The 21,435-nt window shown below is 40.4% G+C and overlaps 1 protein-coding gene across 1 annotated transcript in view; it reads left to right on the top strand.

Moving 5' to 3' along the window:
• ESR1 (estrogen receptor 1) overlaps nt 1–21,435 on the top strand; it is a 440,842-nt gene that overhangs the window by 355,818 nt on the left and 63,589 nt on the right. Inside the window, exon 8 of the mRNA XM_042940090.1 lies at nt 11,867–12,005. Within this exon, the coding sequence (XP_042796024.1) occupies nt 11,867–12,005 (139 nt within the window). The remainder of the gene's footprint in view (nt 1–11,866; nt 12,006–21,435) is intronic.

Below are 21,435 nucleotides of genomic sequence, written 5' to 3' on the forward strand. Positions count from 1 at the left end.
GATTTGAGAAGCTGAGCACAACACTAAGAGCTATTGATAGTGTGCTCAGGAATTTTAGGCCATTGTTCCCTGGAGAGTTTCCTAACTGCTTCATAGGTGGTAGAAGAGAAAGGCCAGATAGATAGATAGATAGATAGATAAATGATAGGTAGATAGATGATAGAAAGATAGACAGATATAGATAGTAGATAAAATTCTTCCCTTTGGTTTTATGACAGTAATATAGATTAGAAATCTGACTAATCCAAAATTATGGATATTCTCTTCAATTTTTATTTATAAAAATATAGAAAACTTCTGTTTAAGAAGCAAAAAAATAATTCTGTTCAGCATTCTTTTTAGGTCCCAAAACACGAAATACACAAAGTAATTTTGAGTTTTATTTTCCTCAAATTTTATTCCAGGCTGTCACCTTGCTTGCCGGCTTTGTGAGAAAAAATTGTCCCAGTGGCTCTGCTCATTTCCCGTAGGGGAGGGTATGGCCATCTCAAGGGTGGCACCCCTCAGGACAGCTCAGCCACATTCGGCTTCCCCCTCTCCCTGCCCCCACCAAAGAGGAAGCTGGTGCAAGGTCTGCTGGGAGACATGAGGTGACATTGTCGCTAAGGCAAGGCTGCATTTGCCACTTCAGTGCACCTTCACAAGGCCAGTGGGAAGGGAGGACGCCAGCTCAGACCTCCAGGCGCGGGACGCTTTTTGGAGCTGAGAACCCATCTCCCCTCAGAACTCCTTTTGGATTAGAGAAGAGGAACATAGGTGATCTGCTGAAGCTCATCCCCTAGTATGAGAAAGTAGAAGTGTTGCATCACCCCAGGTGGGAATGATTAAGAGCTCATTTCTGAATTCTTACTATTGAAAGTATTTTGAGATCAAGTTAAAACGAGGTCATACTCAATTAGCGTGGGCCCTAACCCAGTATCACCGGTATCCTTGTAAAAAGAGAAGAGATACAAAGACACGCAGAGAACATCATATGATGATGGAGGCAGAGATTCGAATAACACATCTATAAGCCAAGGAATGCCAAGGATTGTCAGCAACACCAGAAGCTAAGGGAAGGGCACAGAATGGATTCTCCCTTAGTATCTTTGGAGAAAGCGTGGCCCTGATGGCACTCTGATTTCAGACTCCTGGCTTCCAGGACTGTTGTTCCCTGATTTCTGTTTCTTACTAAGCTACCTGGTTTGTGGTATCTTGTTATAGCAGCACTACCAGACTAATACAGTTACTATTTATTTTTATTAGGAAATAGAGTTGTAGTTCCTGTTAAAATCCTTGGGAAGTCAATGCTATTAATGAGACCAAGTGCCACACCAAGGGCCATGTTGAACTAATAAGAAATGAAATAGTTCTTGCTTTGAAAGTAATTAGCATTTAGAAAATCTCTCTTATAGGTTCTCCTAGCTACCCACTTTATTTTTAGCATGGTTATTTAATTGTCTGGCCAGATCTGCTGTGCTTATAAAAAGGGTTTACCATGACTTAAAGGAAAATAGTCTCTGACTTTCTAATTTCTTTATGGTCTTTCTCTACAATGGTGTGAATAAGGTCAGTGTTGACTGACTTCAGATCTGGGATGGAAGAGGCTGAAAAAACTTTCTTTCTTTCTTTCTTTCTTTCTTTCTTTCTTTCTTTCTTTATTTTATGTTTTATTTTATTTTTTTAATTTACATCCAAATTAGTTAGCTTATAGTGCAACAATGATTTTGGGAGTAGATTCCTTAGCGCCCCTTACCCATTTATCCCACCCCCCCACAACCCCCCCCATAACCCTCAGTTTTTTCTCCATATTTATGGTCTCTTCTGTTTTGTCCCCCTCCCTGTTTTTATATTATCTCCTTTATTTTTTGTTCTCTCTGGGGCCGAAATTTATGCAGGTTAATGGAAAGAATGTGAGACGTAGGAAGCTTTGGGGAGACTGGAAGGGAGGAAGCAAACTTTTTTCTATTTAAAAAATTTTTTTAACTTAAAAAATTTATTTTTGAGAGAGAGAGAGAGAGAGTGGACAAGTCGGGGAGGGTCAGGGAGAGAGGGAGACACAGAATCCGAAGCAGGCTCCAGGCTCTGAGCTGTCAGCACAGAGCTTGACGTGGGGCTCGAATCCACAAACCGAGAAATCATGGCCTGAGCTGAAGTCGGATGCTTAACTGAGCCACCCAGGTGCCCCAGAAGCAAACTTTTCTAAATATATGCCCCGTATGTTTGTGAGACTCTCAGGTCCTCACTGACCTCAGACTGGGGGCTGCCTTCATATGAGGTCCTGTACCTTGGCCTCCAGTTTCTCAGAGGCAGTATTGTTCTGTGACTTGATACTCAGCATTTGTGTTACTTTTTGGAGTTTTTGCCTTGTAAGACTCTGATTTTAACATTCTGAATTTAAGTGTAACAATGAGAGAATAGCCTATTTTGTGCTCCTAATTCATTCCAGAAATAGACGTCTCTGGGTCATTGGCAATAACAGGTATTCCTCTAGCAAGTGCTTGTGTGTGTGTGTGTGTGTGTGTGTGTGTGTGTGAATGTCAGAATACAGTCCTTAAAACTGTAAGATAATCATCAGTTTGGGTTTCGTTGAGGGGCTTAGGCAGGGTGGAGGTAGGAGGGAATCATCATTGTCCATTTGTTTGAGGGACTTGCTTAAAAAGAATTGACTCCTTCCCTCTCCGTCTTTGTGTTGACATTTGTAGTGTTTCCCGGGAGCATAGTTATCCGGAAAACTCAGACTGATGACAATAGGATTTGAAATGCTTCTGTAGGTCTGCTTCTAGGTAGACAGGAAAAAAATGTATGTTCCAAGGTACAAGTGCTTGTTGACTTTTCAAACATAGCCAGTCCATGCTCTTTATGAGCGAACCCAGCACCGCTCCTCAGTGCTGGCCTTCCTGTGCTTTTGCTGAGCACGTCAAAGGACAGGCTTAAGTACTTTACTTTATAGTTTATTAATTTTTTTCCTTCTTTAGTTTGCAATCTACTCTCAGAAACTGGAAAGTAATTTCTTTTACTTTCCCTCCCCCCCTTTCCATTTAAGCCGAAATTGATTTTTTTTCTGAGCTTGTAAGGGGGAAAAAAAAAATTAAGCTGTAGTTAATACAGTTGCCCTTGCTGAATAAAAATAAAAGACTAGTTTACCTTCAAGCTGTACTGTATCAGAGTAAAGAGCTTTCCTGTCCTTCCAAGGAGGATTTTGACATGAGAGAATACAAAAATGTATACTGGCAAGAGAGAATAATTATAGCCAAGACAAGAAGTAATAGAATTGCCTATTTGGTGGATGGGGGGGGGGGGGATGGGTTTTTTTTGTGTGTGTTTCAAAAATTGGGAAGCTAGGAGACACTCTTAAATCCATCAGATTCTCCAGAACTCTTCTCAAATGCTTATTGTCATGACAACCATCTCTTCATAAACTAAGGCTCTGAGTGTAATACAGATGGGGGTTGGTAACAAGGTAGAGTCGCCATCTGCTTTGTTTTCTGTGAGGGACATTTCTTTTTGATCCCCACGTCTGATCTTATATCTGAAAGTTTTGACTTATTTTTCTTTTTGGAGTCAGATATAGTTGGGAGATTAATTCTCTTCTCCTCACAAACCACTTCCTCATCTGTCATCACATAACGTGTTTACTATTAAATGGAGAAAAAAAGGGGGAGGGATCATTATGTCTGTGTGAAAACAAGCATATATTTTTTAATGATTTATTCCTCTATCCATTTGGCAAAGCCTGATATGAAGGGCCTTATAATTCAATAGTACAGTCAAAAGCAAGGTCAGAAAAAGTAGGAGTAAGACAGTAATTTTCCCAGAGAACAGGTAAAATTGTTATTGCCTTTGAATACTGTGTTAATATCTGGGATTCCTGACAGTAGGGCTTCGTGCAGTTTGTAGTAAGTTCTGTTGTTCTTAGTTACCAGCAAAACAAACGCATCAGTCCTTTAGGGGAGAAAATCCTTTTCCTATTATTAACTTTAGAGAGAAATTTTCCAAGTAAATGAATGCATGAGGGATACAATCCAATAGCTTCATGCACCCCTTTACCAAAGATGCAATGACATATTCAAAAACGAGAACATAAGGTTTAAACAGAAATTATTCACCATTTCACAGTGTATACTTGCTAGGATCACAATTAAGATATATCCAGCCTCAGAAAAATAAGGAAATATGTATCTGGCCATTTCAAGTGTCTTATCAATGAAATTGCTAAATAAAGGTTAAGGGAAATATTTTATGAGGTTCCTATTTAAGGTCAAGAATAATTTCCTTCTTTGTATTGTAATTATTTTACATGCGTGACAATACATAATCCTAAACCTTAAGACACTAAGGTGCTTTTCAATATAGCTCTACTTTTCTTTCTAATCAGAGAAGTTCTATAATTGCCTTTTTACCTTTTCATATCCTATGTGTTGATGTTCAAAAATAATCAAATATTTGTAGGTAGGTAAAATATAGCTGCAATATATCACACACACAAATACACACCTAGAAGCATGGAGAGCAGGGAAAAAAAATGGCTAGAAAATTTTGGAATCTGAATACACTTCCATGGGTAAGCCTAATAATTTTTCAAAGGGAGTGTTATAAGGAGTGCAGTTCCTTAAATGTAGTGTGGGAGATGGTAGTCAAAGCCCAACATCAGTTGAATTGGTAATGATGTAAAAAATGTCTTCATTATATTGTGTCAAAACATGGTGCCCTTGTCAGGCTGTAGAGGTCAAGATTGGAAAGTTTGTGGATTGATATAGATATCATGACCTCATCATCTGTAGTTTTCAACATATGCTTATCTTAATAAGGGGCATTCGAGATCTACACCATTGATTGTAAACAGCACCACTTGTGTTTACTTTTAAAACTCTGCCCTGAATTTTCCAGTCTCTGCCCTCATTGGCTGTCCATTATGCTAAATGTGACATATTTTTACAATATTTGTCACATTCAGTTCTTCATGTACCACTGGTTTTTATTGCTTAGTGTGGCCCCAAGACTGCTTTATTTCCCAAGGCGGGTATAGCCACCACAGGGCAAGTTTCATTCTCTCTCAAGGCAAATAAGGAGCAGCAAACACAGTGTGCATGTCTTCCGAGTTCAGTAGAAAACCATTGACCATTTATATTGGGGGTGTACAAATACAGCTGCGTTCCGGATTTGCTAAACATCTTGAAATGCTTTGTGCGTAATAAAACCCCAAACGTGCTTTCTTCTTGCATTTTTTCACATATGTACTTTAAGAGAAATACAATCCACATGCTCTTGTTCCCTCCACTTTTAAATCATGAAAATGTTGTTTTGTAAGAGCTGTTTGATGTCCAGGAAGCCTTTTATCCTTTTTATTAGGTTATTTTTGTATATAAATAAAAAGAAAAATATAAACAGAAAACAACATGACTTAGGGCAAACACACAGTGCCCGATTTAAGCTTGAAGCTCTAAATCTAAAATATTTTAATATTGGTGCTTTGCATAAGTCATGTTCCCTTCTGTTGGGAAAAAGTTCAGGCCTGTTGGGATGAATAGGAAGGGGAACGAATATTCACTGAGTAGCAGCTCCACTACTCTGGGACATCTGCCAACTCTTTAATTTCTACAATAACCCAGAGTGGTAGGTCGGTCCATCTGCATTTTACAGATGGCAAGAACTTTCAGAGATCTTAAGTAACTGGCCGTGAGCCACAGACGAATTTCAAGCCAGGTCCACTTGACTTTTCGACTCATACTCTTTTCATTACTTCTCTCCTCCTCATTCTGTTGGGAGGATGGGGTAGGGAGTATACCTTCCAGTCAAAAGTTCCACGTTGGGAGGTGACTTGGAAATACCCCATAATCATGCCTGAGGATCAAGAGCTGTTGTGGCCTCAAGAAAGTGTCAGCTTGGTGTTGGCAAGGTGGATGTCTATTGGTATGGTGATTGCATGCTACTCCACTGATCGGATAAGTGGAATTGTGCTAGAAGGTGGCCTATGCACACTTGTCTTTATTATAGCGGAGGAAAGCTGGAATACACACAAATGTGGTGATGTAGGGCTTGCTGGGGGGGGGGGGGTGGGGAGACCCATGCTCTTGCGTTGTGATTCAGTATTTCTAAATGATGATAACCTATTGCCATTTATTTTACTTTGTCACAGTGGCATAAATTTAGTAGGAGTGGTGCATGACAGTATTTAAGTGGGTTATGCTCGTTTCCTAAAAAACAATTTTTCAGTGCTTGTGTGTTACTGGATACAGCTTAAAGGGTCATAGAATGGGAATGACAGTTTTAATGGGTCTCTCTATAATGAGACTGCATAAAAAGAGAATCCAAAATTTGATTTGGAGGCTGGAGGTCATACCATGGAGGTACATGTCCATAGTATGGCATCAAGTTTCCATTTTCTGGAGAAAAAGAGAAAAAATTACAAAATGGAGGGCATGAAGACTGCTTAGCATTTGAACTGGGATCTAGGTTCTTGTGGTATTATCTGTTCTATAGGCTTTCTCCCAGAAATCCCAAATTTTGTTGAGCTTGTAGCTGTCTTTATGCTACAGTCTCATGTCCCGTTCTTCTCCTCCTCCCTCTCCCTCTCCCTCTCCCCCCTCCCTCCACCCCCCTCCCCCTCCTTCTACTTCCTCTCCTTATCCTCCTCCTCTTCGGCTCCTCCTTCTCTTTCTTCTTCTTCTTCCTCCTCCTCCTCCTTCTCCTCTTTCTTCTTCTTCTTCTTCTTCTTCTTCTTCTTCTTCTTCTTCTTCCTCTTCTTCTTCTTCACTGAATCTTTGGCATCCAGAGGAAAAGATGAATTATTTAAATCTTTTTCCATTGAGTTAAAGCAATACAAAAAAAATACAATAGGCAATTTCATAAGTGACATTTTGGAGAACATTGGGGTCATCATATGACTGAGAACATGATTCATTTTTTCTGAAGGTCAGGAAACTATTTTTTTCCAGTGGATTTACTAAGGGAACCAACCACCTGGCTTCTGGTTTTGTAGGTAATGCAGCCATGGAGAAGTTGCCTTTTTTCTTCCACAGGGTTTCTACCTCACTTTGCATCTCTATAGATTTATCCCATGGAAATAGGAAATATAATTACTGTAGTGCTTATTTTTTCTCATGCCTGTACTGAAGAGCCACTGTGATTTACCTTTTACTCCACCGCAGTGAGGAACTTTACAAGCATTCATATTATATCAGTCATTTTGCCTAAGGATCTCAGCACACTTTTCAACGTGATTTCTAAGAGCCTTGTCATACCCCGTAAGGGAGGGTGAAGATCTCCTGTGTGTCAAGGCAAATTAAGTAACTTGCCCAGCAGTTCCCAGCAGAGTGGGGAAGAGGGTTTAGGATCTCATGAGGCCCAAGGGAAGGAGGAGGACATGTCATGAGCTCCTTAAAAATCTTGAAAGTTTAAAAATCTTTCTTAGTTAGGCAGGAATGTCTTTACGTGGTGATGAAGCTGGAGATAATGGACTTGTTGTATGGACAGGGAGGCTATTTCTTCATAAAAGAGACCTCCCTCAACTTCGTTAGGTCCCTGTCCACATAGTGGGTGGAAAGTAGGAGTTGAGGCATTTCTGTCTGTTTCCAGTATAACCCAATCTCCAGATACTTTATTACTAGGCCTGTGAATGCAGGCTAGAGAAACAGACCCATGTTTGCTTCTTTTTCTTAATTTTATTTTATAGGAGCTCCCAGGTGCCTTGGTTGGTTAAGCGTCTGACTCTTGGTCTCGGCTCAGGTCATGATCTCATGGTTCATGAGTTTGAGCCTTGCTTTGGGCTCCTGGCTGACAGTGCAGAGCCTGCTTGAGATTCTCTGTCTCCCTCTCTCTCTGCCTCTCCCCTGCTTGTGCACTCTCTCTCTCTCAAAAATAAATAAGTAAACATGAAAAAAATTTAATTTATAAAATGAGATTTCCTTGCATCTGATTTCCTTTGGTCTCAGCAATCCATTGTTATTACTTTTTAGCTATGCTTTCTGTTGCAGTCGCGTGGAATTCACAGGCCCAGGGCGCCTTGTCACTGCCCACTGTCACTAAGATGGAAGTCCCCAAGTGATGGGGGGTGAATCATCTCTCACCGTGTCACCTGTCCTAAGACCTGTCACTGATGCCTCTATTCATATCGCATAGATGCTGCTCCCTTCCATCTTCATACTTCCATCACTTTCAGGTGCTCAAGGAAGGCTTTGTTGAATGCCTCTAGATTTTTATAGCAGATCCACCTAAAATGGCACATTAGATCATCCTTCTTGTTTATACGGAAAATAACCGAGGGTTGAAACTTGATGTCTATGCATAGACAATATAATTTTGTTTGGGATTGAGTACATTATTTTTCTCCATTGGTTATGAATTGAGAGTCTTTAATGGACAGTCTTCAGTAGCCTTCACGTTCATCGAGAAGGTCGATTGATAGGCTTCTCTGCACCCTCACCCCCGCCCCTGCCCCAGGAACTTGCAGAGGATACTGTGCAAGAGATACAATAACCCTTGTCCACGGGCAATATGCACAGCTGGGAAAGATAATTAAATAGACTGTTTCTTTTTGAGAGGTCTGCATCATCTCAAGAGAAGGCCCCAGCAGTTCTGCTGAGCTTGGACTGAAAACTATTACTAACAGGCATACTTCAGACAGATTTCATAATCGCCAGACTTGTGTGGTACAAATGGCTATGGTGAGCTTCTGAGGTTCCCAAAAGACCACTAAAACTGTCAGACTTAAGTAGCACTGAATTTTTGAAGTGAGAATTAAAAAGTATGATTCAGCTTAATATGTAAGGTTGCTACCAGAGAACACTCCTCTGGTTTTCCAAAATCGAATGGTTTTGTGGCCAGCTGCAGTTCTCTCCCAAGATACTCCCAAATCTCATCCTGTGGGATTTTTTGAGGTTTGTGGAGGTTACCGGATAATGTGGTGTAGGTGTCATCATGGGTGACATTATCACATGGTTGTATTTTTCCCCATATAAAACAGTGAATGTCATGAAAAATGACATCACTTTCGAATGTCAACATTTCTGAAAGTGAGTTTAATTTACAGTGTCATTTGCATTGCTATTATGAGGCTTCACCCAAAAGATTGGGGTAAAATCTTAGGGAATTAAAACTTCCTTGAGAGCTTTCCTTTTAAGTACTGCCCACTGGAGTCGGTTTATCCCATCAGACTTTGGGTACTGAGAAAAAGAAACATTTCCCGTCACCTCAGGCTGTGTTTCTTCCAGAACTAAGGTAGCCCATTTTGACCCAGTGCACTCCGGGGGTATATGGCTGCAGGTTGTAGACATACCTGTTCCTTTTTCTTTTCAGAAGTTTTTTTTTCTGAAACACACTGTTTTTTCATCTTTTAGTTTTGTTCTTTGTTTGTGTAATGAACAAAGCTACCCACTTTCTCTCCAGTTGCAGGCCCTGCTGTAAGAGTGCTGAAACCCACTCTTTCCAATGGGAAGACACCTGCTCTGGTAAAGTCTACCCTGTTGTGGGCCGTGGCATGGTTGATTGATGTTGGAAAAGGTGCAATAAATTTGGACGTTAAAAAGCAGAATTTGATAGGATCATGCATCTGGTTCTCCTAATGAATACACAGTCTAGCAGGATTTACAGATATATGCATAATTACCATGAATATCATGTATGGTAATGATCTACTAGAAGCACATGAAAAGATGCTCAACATCGTTAGTTATTAGGGAAATGCAAATTACAGCCACAGAGCCACTATGATACTTCTGTACATCTACTAGAGTGTCTATGATTAAGAAGACTGACTATACCAAGTATGAGGGGGGATATGGAACAACTGTGTTCTTATCTGTTGCTGATTGGAAGCGAAAATGGACAGTTTGACAATTTCTTAGAAAGTGAAACATATACCTGTAGATCTGTATGATCCAGCCATTGTACTCTTAAATCTTTACCCAAGAAGAATGAAAGCCTATGTTCATACAAGAAAGTAGTACATAGACTACTCATAAAAGCTTTATTTGTAATAACCCCAAGCTGGAAACAACCCAAAAGTCCAATGAAAGGATACGTACATTGTATTTTTATTTATCATGTATATCCATACGATGGAATACTACTCAGCAATAAAAAGAATCAACTAGTCATACATGCAAGACCATGGGTAAGTCTCAAAATAACTTATGTTAAGTTACAAAAGTCAGACAGAAAGGTGAGAGACTCTTAGGAATTAAATTAAAATAGTAACATTGGAAATATAGAAAAGAGAGGAAGAATTTTAGTGTTACTTCAAAGATAGAATTGGTGAGGCTTGATTATGGAACGATGGCTCGGAGGAGGCATAGACTCTGAGGTCTTTCTCTAGTTGGGGTTTCTCTCTGTGGATTGTCACCTATTTAGCGGTAAGGGTGGTTCTTCCATGCATCAGAAATGAGCTACTTGTTTAATGCTGATCCTGTGATCGCTCCAAGACACCCAAGAGAAAACATCCAGTTGGCAAACCATCCATCCTTGACTGCTTACGTAAATAAACTTATGTTTTGGCTGTTTAATAAACATAACAATATATAACTAACAACAGTGTAATAATAGTGAGAAAAAATAAATAAGAGGACACCAGAAAAGGGGTTTCTAGAGCCAGTCTCATGGATGAGTGAGAACAAAGGGATGAAGGCAGAGGGAGAGAGGAAGGAAATAGCCTGATGTGATACCTCAGGGCAAGAGGTCTGGGAGCTGGTTTGGGAGGCAGCAAGATTTATGGTCATTTTGTTCATTTAATGCCTGTCACTCTGGTGGATCTTGATTTGTGTGGTTGAGTTTATTTAATTATTTGATCCAAATTCTATAATTAATTGCAGCTCATAAGAGGTAGTATCAGTTGTAATCAAGGGCACAGCTTCTGGAGATTATAGTCCCATCTCTGATCTTAACAAAGATATAAGCTCTCTGAACATCTGCTTTCTTATCTGTAAAAGGGCATTCCCATCAGAGGCATTCTACCTCTTAGAGTTATTGTATTAATAAAGATTTAAAAAATTATTCAGGAAATAGTTAGCATGGCTTCAAAACCATAGTCATGGCACAATAAATTGGTCTTCTTTTTCTTCTCCTCCTCTCCCTCCTCCTCCTCCTCCTCCTCCTCCTCGTCCTGCTCCTTCTCCTTTTCCTCCTTCTCTTTCTCTTCCTCCTCCTCCTCCTCCCCCTTTTCCCCTTCTCCCCCTCCTCCTCTTTGTTGTTGTTGGTGTTATCATTAGGCATCCACCATTATTGTCAGTGATGATTAGGAAAAGCTTTAATCTCCCATTAAAGCCTTTAGAAAACAAGGGCACATTAGTATTTATTACCAGAAGTAATTATAATGTCACCTTTATTCCTCTGACTCATTCTCCCTCACGTTATTTATTTACACACGCTATTTCATTAGTCTTCCTTTTACATGGTGTTAAAAAAAAAAGAAAAGAGCATGGCTTAGTAGTGAAGCAAAGAAATAGAAATGTAGTGATTTTGGTCCTGCCTGTGTTCCAATGCCTGTTTGGTTTAGGCAAGTTGTTTAAATTTCTTGTACCTAAATATCTTCAACTGAGTCAGAAATGAAATGCAGTAATCACATAGGGCTATTAGAAATGTCTAAGTGAAAAAAAGATGTCTAAGATATCAGTTTTATTTAAGTACAGAACTTTATAGAAAGCTAAGAGGGTTGTACAAGGTAGTACATGTCTATAGATGTGACGCTAAGGCACTAAGAAAGTTAATGTTACATTAGAGTTCATTGATATACTAGGTTCGAAAAAAACCTTGACTTTCCTATCAAGTGTGCTTCCATTACATGTCATACTACTAGAAAATAGACCTCACGAGCTCAAATCCTTGATTTTCTCATTTCACTAATAATGACTTTTCAGTTTAAGTCAGCAGGGTTTTCCTTGTCTTGTTCTAGGCTTTGTTGATTTGAGCCTCCACGATCAGGTTCACCTTCTGGAATGTGCCTGGCTAGAGATCCTGATGATTGGACTTGTCTGGCGCTCCATGGAGCATCCAGGGAAGCTCCTATTTGCTCCCAACTTGCTCCTGGACAGGTAAGTGGCCTGGATGGAGCTTGGGGGAAGCACATCCTTTATTCCTGAAGCTCTTTTATTCAGTATTCCACGAAGCACTCGAGAACTTTATCCAATATGTTTTCTTTACAAAGGGATGAATTTGGGAGATGTAGCCTAGTCAGGTTCACAGAAAGCTAAGGACAACTTTCTGCTAGATATCTCTAGGCTAACATCTTTTAGATGATGCTACACATCAGTAATAGCATCCTCAGAGGAGCTCTGTTGTTTCTAATACGTACATATATAATTTGTGTGCATACATATACATATAAAATGTATGTATGTATATACACATAAGTATGTGTGTGTACATACGCACATCTATATAACTTCATTATGAATTAGAATTTTCTAACTCCACCTTAATCTCGTGTTACATACATTTAAAAAATTGAAATAAATAGCCTCCTTTTAATTAAAGTTTCTTTTGGCCCACATACATCCAAACTACAATAACCTTTCATTTCCTTCTGAGTTTTCAATCACTTAAAAGAGGAAATTTGACCAGCATTCCAAAGGCCACTCTCACTGCTGTGAATTTATAAAAGTTACTTGCTCGTTTTCAAAAGCGAAGATTTCAGTTTTCAAATGTGTTACCTTATTTAACATGTTCTATTTTGGGTTGACTTAGAACGTGGGTCCTATTGGTCTGTTTTTTTGTCATTGCTTAGAGAAATTGGAGTTAGACATTATTCTACAGCAGCTACCACTGATGGAAGGGGAGTCCCTCCATCAGTGGTAGCTGCTGTAGAATAATGTCTAACTCCAATTTCAGTGCTTTACATACGCGATGCCATTTGATCATGACAGCACGCTCGGGAAGCTTACCAGAAAGGAGCTAAGTTTCAGAGCCATTCTGCTACTTGCAAACAGCATCAAACTAGCTAATGGTGGAGCCAAGATTGGAATTAAAGGTGTATCTGGCTCAACACTCATACCACCTCTCTCCTGTGTTCATGTGCTTCGTCCTCTTTCATGGCCAGTGATGTCTCCTTTGGTTGGTTTCCAAGCCTACCTGTATATGCGGGCCACATAACGGTTTGAATGGGAAAGGACCATCTTCTGTTTCTTGCAGACTTCCTTTGTCTCTGGTCAGCACTCCAGGGTTGCCTGTGATGCATCCTTCCACATTCCTTTGCTTTGGAGCATTGACACCACCTCCCCATCGCCTGTCCCGCTCGAGGCTTCCCTACCCTCATTCAGCCTTCTGGAGCAGAGTTGCAGCACAATTTATTGAAGTCCTGGAGAATTGTACGAGTGTTGGTTACTCTTCTGTCATTTTGCGCTATGTATCTTTTGAAAAATAGTGATTACCCTGTTCAAGAAGCAGATTTTGCTATAGGTGGAATGTATTCCCATTTTACAGTTTCACAGAATTATTGTGGACCGGGGTAGACCTGCATTTACTCCGTATCCTGTCAGTCTCTTAGCGTTGTCTCTACCCTTCTCCTTCCCCTCCCTTCCTTCCCCTTGTTTCTCTTATCTTGCCATTTTCCCCTTGCCACCCCTTTTCTTTGTTTTCCTTTGTTTCTTTTTTCTTTCTTTTCTTTTCATCCGTCTCTTCCTCCTCTTCCCCCTGCCTTCCTCCTCCTCCTCCAATTCTCTTCTTAACTTTCTTGTGTACAGTCATGTGGTTATGGGACTAAGTTATAACAAATTGGCAGACCACATACATTGTTTCCCTGCTACAGACTGGGATGGATCTTCAATGCTGAATTTTTTGGGATGTTCATAACTGATCTGCTCCATGATCCCCCATTTCATTCCTATCTATCTTCTTGATGAAAACAGGCATCAGGATATTGCATTTTATTTATTAAATATTTTTAACATTTATTTATTATTTTTGAGAGACAGAGACAGAGCATGAACAGGGGAGGAACAGAGAGAGAGAGAGAGAGACAGAGAGACAGAGAGAGAGACAGAGAGAGAGAGGAAGACACAGAATCTGAAGCAGGCCCCAGGCTTTGAGCTGTCAGCACGGAGCCTGACGCAGGGCTCGAATTCATGGACTGTGAGATCATGACGTTTAACCGACTGAGCCACCGGAGCGCCCCATGACGCTGTGTTTTAAATATAAAAGGGTTTGAGGGTGCCTGCCTGGCTTACTCAGTATAGCATGCGACTCTTGATCTTGGGGTTGTGAGTTCAGGGTAGGGTTTCCTTAAAAAAAATGAATATGAAAGTGTTTTTGACATCACCTCACCCCAAAGAACTCAGTTAATTAGGTGATGGCATTGCCTAGGATTTTGTCAGCCACCTGCTTCTCTTTCTTTTCCATGCACTCTCATTGTGGTTAATCTTCTCTCAAGTCTTTTGCTGCAGAAAGTGCATGCTTACTGCGCGAAAGTTCTCATCTCCCTCCGTTCCTACTTCCTTCAACTCCAGATTTGAAGCTTTCACTTCCTGTGGACCAGGATTTCTCAACTTTTGCATTACTGGCATTTTTAGGGGGTTCATTCTTCCTTGTCGGGGCTGTCCTGGACATTTTAGGGTGCTTAGCAGCACCCCATACCCTACCTACTAGAGGCTTGTGATGCCCCTCTTCCCCAATGTTAAAACCCAAAGTGTCTGTAGACATTTCTAAACGTGCCCCGTGGGTGGCAGGAGGGAAGGTGCAAAATTGACCCTGGTTGAGAACGACTCTTCTAGACTTTTCTCCTTCAGTGCCCTGTAAGCTCTTCAGACTTACCATGTCCCTCACTTGAATATATTATCTCCCTTATCCATTTTGTTCCTTTTCTTTATTCTCTATATTTGCGGCATCAACATTCACCTGGACACTGAAGCCATAAAGTTTACATTAATCATGGATTCTACTCCTCCCACCCACCAGGTTATCCAGCTATCAAGTCATTTCTGCATTGTTTCTGAAATCCATACCTCCCCTTGGTCTCGATCCCTCTGTGCCTGTGTGACCTCTGCACAGGTTCTCATTGTCCCTTCCTCAGATTATTGTTTTTCCACTACCATTTCCCTCTCTTGACCACTACCCCTCTTTCCTTCATTCTGTTCCCCACATTGCCACCCCAGATTTCTTTCTAAGGCACAGCTATGATCCTGATGCCTTCTGACTCAGCTTTAATTGGCTCTTCCTGTTCCACAGAAGAAATGGTCTAGACTTCTTATCTTGATAACTATGGCTCTCTTATTATGACTCTTTCAACACAAACTTCTATAACGCCAGTCAAATGCTGTAAATGAGGAAGGGCAGGGAGCATGAGTCCAAAAGGCAGTTCTGAGGATTCGGTGACTTTGGTGAGCTCTTGTCCAGGCTAAAAACACCTGGGTGCTGAATTTAGCCTCACCCTTCAAGGCTTTTCTTGCAGTTTTTCTTCACATTTTTCTGAAGTGAAATCTTCAGAATCGTCCACCTTCAGGATTCCTTGTCAAACATTTGTTTGTTATGGCTCATTTCGGATGGTACTTTCCATTAAATTCTCCTTCACACTCTTCCCTCTGTAGGTGAAGGGGGCCTTTCCTTGGTCTCAGTTCTCCCTCTGTGTGGTCTGTTCTTAGTTCTGGTCTGCCACGTGTATGTTGTGATTGTGTGTCTTCTCTTCCTCACCAGCTCATACGCCTCTTGTGGGCAGAAGAACCAGAGTTTGTTCACCTTCTCATTCCCTCCAACGTACAGAGTCTTCTGTGATTCCCAGCGAAGTGTCTGTTAACCGCAATGGCTGAGGTCACCCGGGAGGCTCATGGCAGCCCGTAGAATCTACATCTTCTGATGCTCATTTCAGCTGTTCTTATCATCAAACTCACTCACTTCTCATTCATTACTACTTATCAGTTCCTGGCTTTGTCCCCTAAAGACTGCACAGAAATTAATATCCATCTATTTTGAAAGGCTTTTGTAAAATTACTAAATACGCTTACGCTTCTGCTTATATTCCATCAACCTGTTCTGGGACTTCTAAATTCCAAATGGGGATAAGCTTATTGTCATTTTTTCCCCTAACTAGAGCCGCTATCCAGTAAACTCAAGATCTTAATGCATTTAAATACACTCAGGCACATCTTGGTAATTAGAAGAGTATATAAATAAATGTAAATTATATAAATAATATAAAATATAAAAAATAAAATATGATATACGCTATGAAATTTTCTACACTTTTCTAATTAACATGCACCTAAATATTATGAAGTTTCAGTATTATTAAATTAGCCTGTGTGTTGGAGTGATGGCTTCCTCTGATGACATTGATCTGTGCATCACAGTAAAAAATATGTGATGAGGAGCCCATTTGATGTTTCATACATCTGCAAGATGGTTTTGAGTGACAGCTGAGAACACAGTGTATATTTTTACCTGCAGGCTCCTAACCCTTTTGATAACATTCACCTCTCTGATTAGTATACATCACTCCGATCTCCCCATTGCTCTTTTCCCATCGTGGTGCACACAGCAAACATTTTTTTGTGACAAAATGAGGAAGTCCCTAAATTTCAGAGCTGTTTGACAGCGGGTAAGCACAAAACGAGTCTTAGCTTCCTCCTTTCAGTGTTTGCTCGGGCTCTGTGACACTACCTGGGAAAAGCCAGCCGCCTCCGTAGGCTGTTTACGTCTGCATACAAACAGGGAAAAGGGAAAGCCAGAAGTCCCGCACAGTCCAGTCACCCATTGTTAACCAGAGACAGGGTTTATCTGTGATTGATTGCGATGAGGTCCCGTTCTCTCAAACCTTGTGCTTTGCAAGGCCATCAGGAGGATAAAATTTACTCCAGTCTTTCCTTGTAATTACTCAGATGTTAGTACTGGCAAATGGGGGTTTAGCGATTACAGGAGTATAAAAACCTGCTGGGTTGCCATCCCACATTTGTGAACAGAGGACATATTTCCTATCTTGCATCTATTTAAAAAGAGTTATTGCTTGATTTACTCCCTGATGACAACCCATGATATCTTGATTCTGGTAGTTCTGAGCTTTCCTGGTAGTCATATGCTTGAAGGCTAATTTTACCCCTGGCGCGCTTAGCCTTCCCACAGTTTCCAGTTCTTCCCTGTGTCCCGCAGCAGTGAGTTCCAAGCACTTAACGCAGTTGTCTCTGCCTGCGAAAACCAAGAAATAAAGGTTATTATAAGGCATAAATAAAGAACCCAGTAATTTCTCGTGCTGCGTGTGTGTGTGTGTGCGGGGGGGGGGGTGTTTTACGAGAGGAAAGTTAAAAGATAATAAGAATGCCTGCGAAAGTCATCAGGAAATGGAGAGAACTATTTTCCATTCTAGCACCTAACCCTCTGGTGTGTTTTGGCACCAGAAGACACAAAATATGTCCTCTGTGTCAACTAGGAATGCGTCTCTTCGTTTAGTCCTGCTTGAGTGCTGGCATTGGAAAAATATAGACGGAAAACAGAAGCAAAAGTGTTCAACATAGATCATTTCTGGTGGGGTCTCTTTGTTCTTGCAAGAGCGAAGTTTACTATCGCTGGAAGGCAGACGTAGTGTTAGAGGAAACAATGTAAATTGCGTGTTCAGTAAGACTATCTGGTTTCCAAGGGACAGTCTAATTCTGCTTCCCTGGCGCCATCAGTGCTAACAAGTTCTGAGAAATATTTGCGGATTTCTCAGTGAAGCCAAAGCACTCAAGTTTTGAGTCCCGTTCACTCTCAGAGAAACAACTATCCATGCATTTAAGAAGGAGAGCTTAATTGGACCAGCAGAATATTCCCTTCACCAAGCGTCTGGCCAGAGGGTTGTTGATCTAGCTCTTTACCTCGCTCCCGCATCAGAAGGCTTTGCCTGTAGGAAACAGTATTGAACAGCGGAAACTTCTACTTGTAGGCATGGGATAGGAATAAGTTCCTTCAGAGGAAAACAGGTTGCTGCACCAGAGAACATTTGGCCTCTTCTACTAAATAGCAGACTGTTTCCAGATGATACGTTCATTTGAAATGGAAAAGAAAAAGTCTTTTCTAGAAACAAGAACATTCTCATTTTAGCCTGTTTACTGTAAATATTTCAGAAAAAAACATGTAAATAAAAACATGCGAATAAAACAATGCTTCCAGCAACACTTATATTGGCTTTTTAGAAAAATTAGCCTCTTTGTGTGTGTGTGTAAGGCTTGATGTAAATTATTTTTATTTTTAGAGAGAGAGAGAGAGCATGAGAGGGGGACAGGGGTAGAGGGAGGGAGGGAGGGAGAGAGAGACAGAGACAGAGAGAGAGAGAGAGAGAGAGAGAGAGAGAGAGAGAATCCTAAGCAGGCTCCACACAGTGTTGAGTCCAACATGGGACTCAATCCCACAACCCAGGATCATGACCTGAGCAGAAATCGAGAGTCAGACACTCAACCGACTGAGCCCCTTAAGTGCCCAAAGCTCAATGTAAGTTCTTTGCAGATTTTTTACTTGGCAGAGTAAAAAAATAAAGTTCTGAAATAAGTTGATGAATTCAGAATGTAATCTGTCCAAAGGTTTCTTGGGTATGATGAGAAGGACCTCCCTATATATTCCCTTTTCAGCTTTCTCCTCTCTGAAAAATGTGTGCCACATGGAGGGGGTGGGGGCATTGTAGTAGCTGGGGAAGCAGGTGCAGTGCATGGGGAACGAGTGATCCACCCACCAGAAAAGTCAGTCTTGGGCAGGAGATCCTTTGAGTTGCTCGGGTAGCTTTGCTGGATTCCCTCCATAGCTCTCCAGGTATGCTTTGGTTTGCATGCCTGTGTGCCTCATTTGTATCTCAAGAAATGTGCTCATAACCCTCTTTCACTCTACTTTATAGAATTGGATAAAAGAGAAAAGAAAGGGAGCCAACATTTATCGAGCTTCTTTAATCAGTACAGTATTGCACTGGACTGTCTTCTGTAGTATATCTCATTAATGGTATGAGAATATAGGGAAAAGGGTTTATGTTCTGACGCTGAATCCATTGGTCCTGTCCAGTTCTGAGCCCTTCATTACTCAATAGCAGATGCCAATTGACTGATTTGTAAAAGTCTTGCATTTAGCATTCTGAAAAATCCTGGGAATATGAAACTGTAAACTGTACAGGAGAAATGTTGAGGCCAAACAAAATGGAGAAATTAGCCAAAGTGCTGTTATTACTGCTTACCTGTGATTGAAAATGAATCAAAGAATTTATTAGACTAAAAATCAATTGCATTATACACTGTAAATGGGCTAATTATATATATGATACGCAAATTATATCTCAGGAAAGATATTACACACACACACACACACACACACACACACACACACACATTGTAATTTCAGGAAAAGTCACTTTGACCATCAAGTCATGAAAGCATTTGTAGGAGTTCTATTGAAAAAGGTAAAGGGGCACCTGGGTGGCTCAGTTGGTTGAGCGTCCGACTTCGGTTCAGGTCATGATCTCACGGTTTGTGAGTTCTAGCCCCGCATTGGGCTCTGTGCTGACAGCTCAGAGCCTGGAGCCTGCTTCAGATTCTGTGCCTCTCTCTCTCTCTCTCTCTCTCTCTCTCTCTGCCCCTCCCCCACTCACACTGTCTCTCTCTCCTTCAAAAATAAATAAACATTAAAAAAATTTAAAAAAAAAAGAAAAAGGTAAAAAAAAACCCCTAAACATTCAAGCCAAGGTTTCTCCTTAAAAACAAAAACAATTAAGTAGTACTATATTATAAACCTTGCTAGGCCACAAGTTTTTAACTTCCCAAGAGGAATAAGCCTGTAAACAGTAAGGATGCACTCAATATAAAATCCACTCAATATAAAATTGCCCCAGAGGGAAAAGCATAATTCCAACCAAAGAATTAATCCTGTGTAGGAGGTTAATTTGACTTCTTACATTTTTACATGTCCCATTATTTTTGTATTTGCCGTTTGTTATTAACAATTAAACATCACCTTAACTGCCTTAAAATATAATCAAATATTTGAGCAGAAATCAAGAGTCAGACACTCTAAATTAAAAGTTTAATTTTAAAATGTCTTAATATTATTTAAATCATACATGCTACACAAGAATAATCAAGCAATCCTGTTCAGATCTGCGTTAATCACAGATACCTCTCCATAGTTGGCATTGGAAAGATTCTTATTCATTTTAATGAGTCCCATTAAAAAATCCAATGATAAAGGAAGATGGCCAACTTCAAGTCTGTGTTAGTTAGGATTCAGTGTAAGTCAACTCATAGATACTTATTGAGTACCACCGTGTCTCCAGGGGTCTGCATGATACTGGAAGATATGAGAAAAAGAGATGTATAAGCAGCAGACTGGTCCTCAGGCAATGTGCTATCTAGTGGTAGAATAATATTAGTATACAAACGAATGCAAGCAAAAACAAGATGTAAGCGGGCCCCACCACACCCCAATTTATTCATGTCTAGTGTATTTCCCTCCATCAGTTTCTAATGATTATGGATTCCAAGTAAAAATTAATCCTTGGTTACACTTGCATTTATATACTGATTCACTCTTGACATTCCCACGCTAGCATGAATGTACTTACTACACATTTATCTTGCCTACAATATTCTGTGACGTAGAATCTTTCCCTATGTTGGTTCTTTTGGAGCTGGCAGGAGGGCAGCAGGAGGTTTTGGCAAAGGTTCATCAAGGTCAATGATCACAGATTACACACCTTTGAAATATTACTTATGTCAAGGTATTAGTACTGTTTGGATATTTTCCTATTGATGACATCTCTTAATTCTATGAGTGCATCAAGGTTTGGCTTCAGGGTAAATGAAGTCACTATGTTTGTTTCCATGTCCTGTTAAGAGTTAAAATTGTCTTTATTAATAGTGCCATGGTTACATGACCTTGTGATCTCTCATTCCATTCCATTCTCCTCCCCTTCTCACTCTCCTCATCTTCCTCATCTTCCTCCTCCTGATCCTCTTCCTCTTTCTCTTCTTCTTCTTCTTCTTCTTCTTCTTCTTCTTCTTCTTCTGTATTATTGACTTCTCCTTGTGGGCTCTTATTACAAAGAATAAGGTTAAAGTTTCTGTTCTGATGCTTCTAGAGTCAATTTAACTCATTAAATATTCCTATTTGTTATTTAATCTGTATTTTCATTTTATCAAATGGAAAAGAGATGTAAAAAAAATACCATTAGTATTTTCTTTGGTTTTATACCACAGTAGAGAATCAGTTTCTTAACCTGTTTACATGATTTTTCACTTTTCATTGCCACTGATTCTAAGATCCATCATGACTTTATCATTGGAAAACAAGATGCAAGAAACATGTTATGATGGTAAGGAACGGTTACTTACTCCATACTCCTGAGTGGAGAAGGGCTTTTCCTACATCCTCTGGGTTTGGTCAGGACAAGCAGTTGAGGCCACGGCTGAATCCACCTGAGCCTCTGAGGAGAGCAGAGCCTGAGCAAACCCTCGTTACTCCAGTGTGGGTATAGCATGGAGCACTGAGATGAAGAAGATTTCAAGATCTGTGGTCTTGGCCGTTGAAGGG

The sequence above is a fragment of the Panthera leo genome, chromosome B2 (assembly GCF_018350215.1).
Source record: "Panthera leo isolate Ple1 chromosome B2, P.leo_Ple1_pat1.1, whole genome shotgun sequence".
Taxonomy (NCBI): domain Eukaryota; kingdom Metazoa; phylum Chordata; class Mammalia; order Carnivora; family Felidae; genus Panthera; species Panthera leo.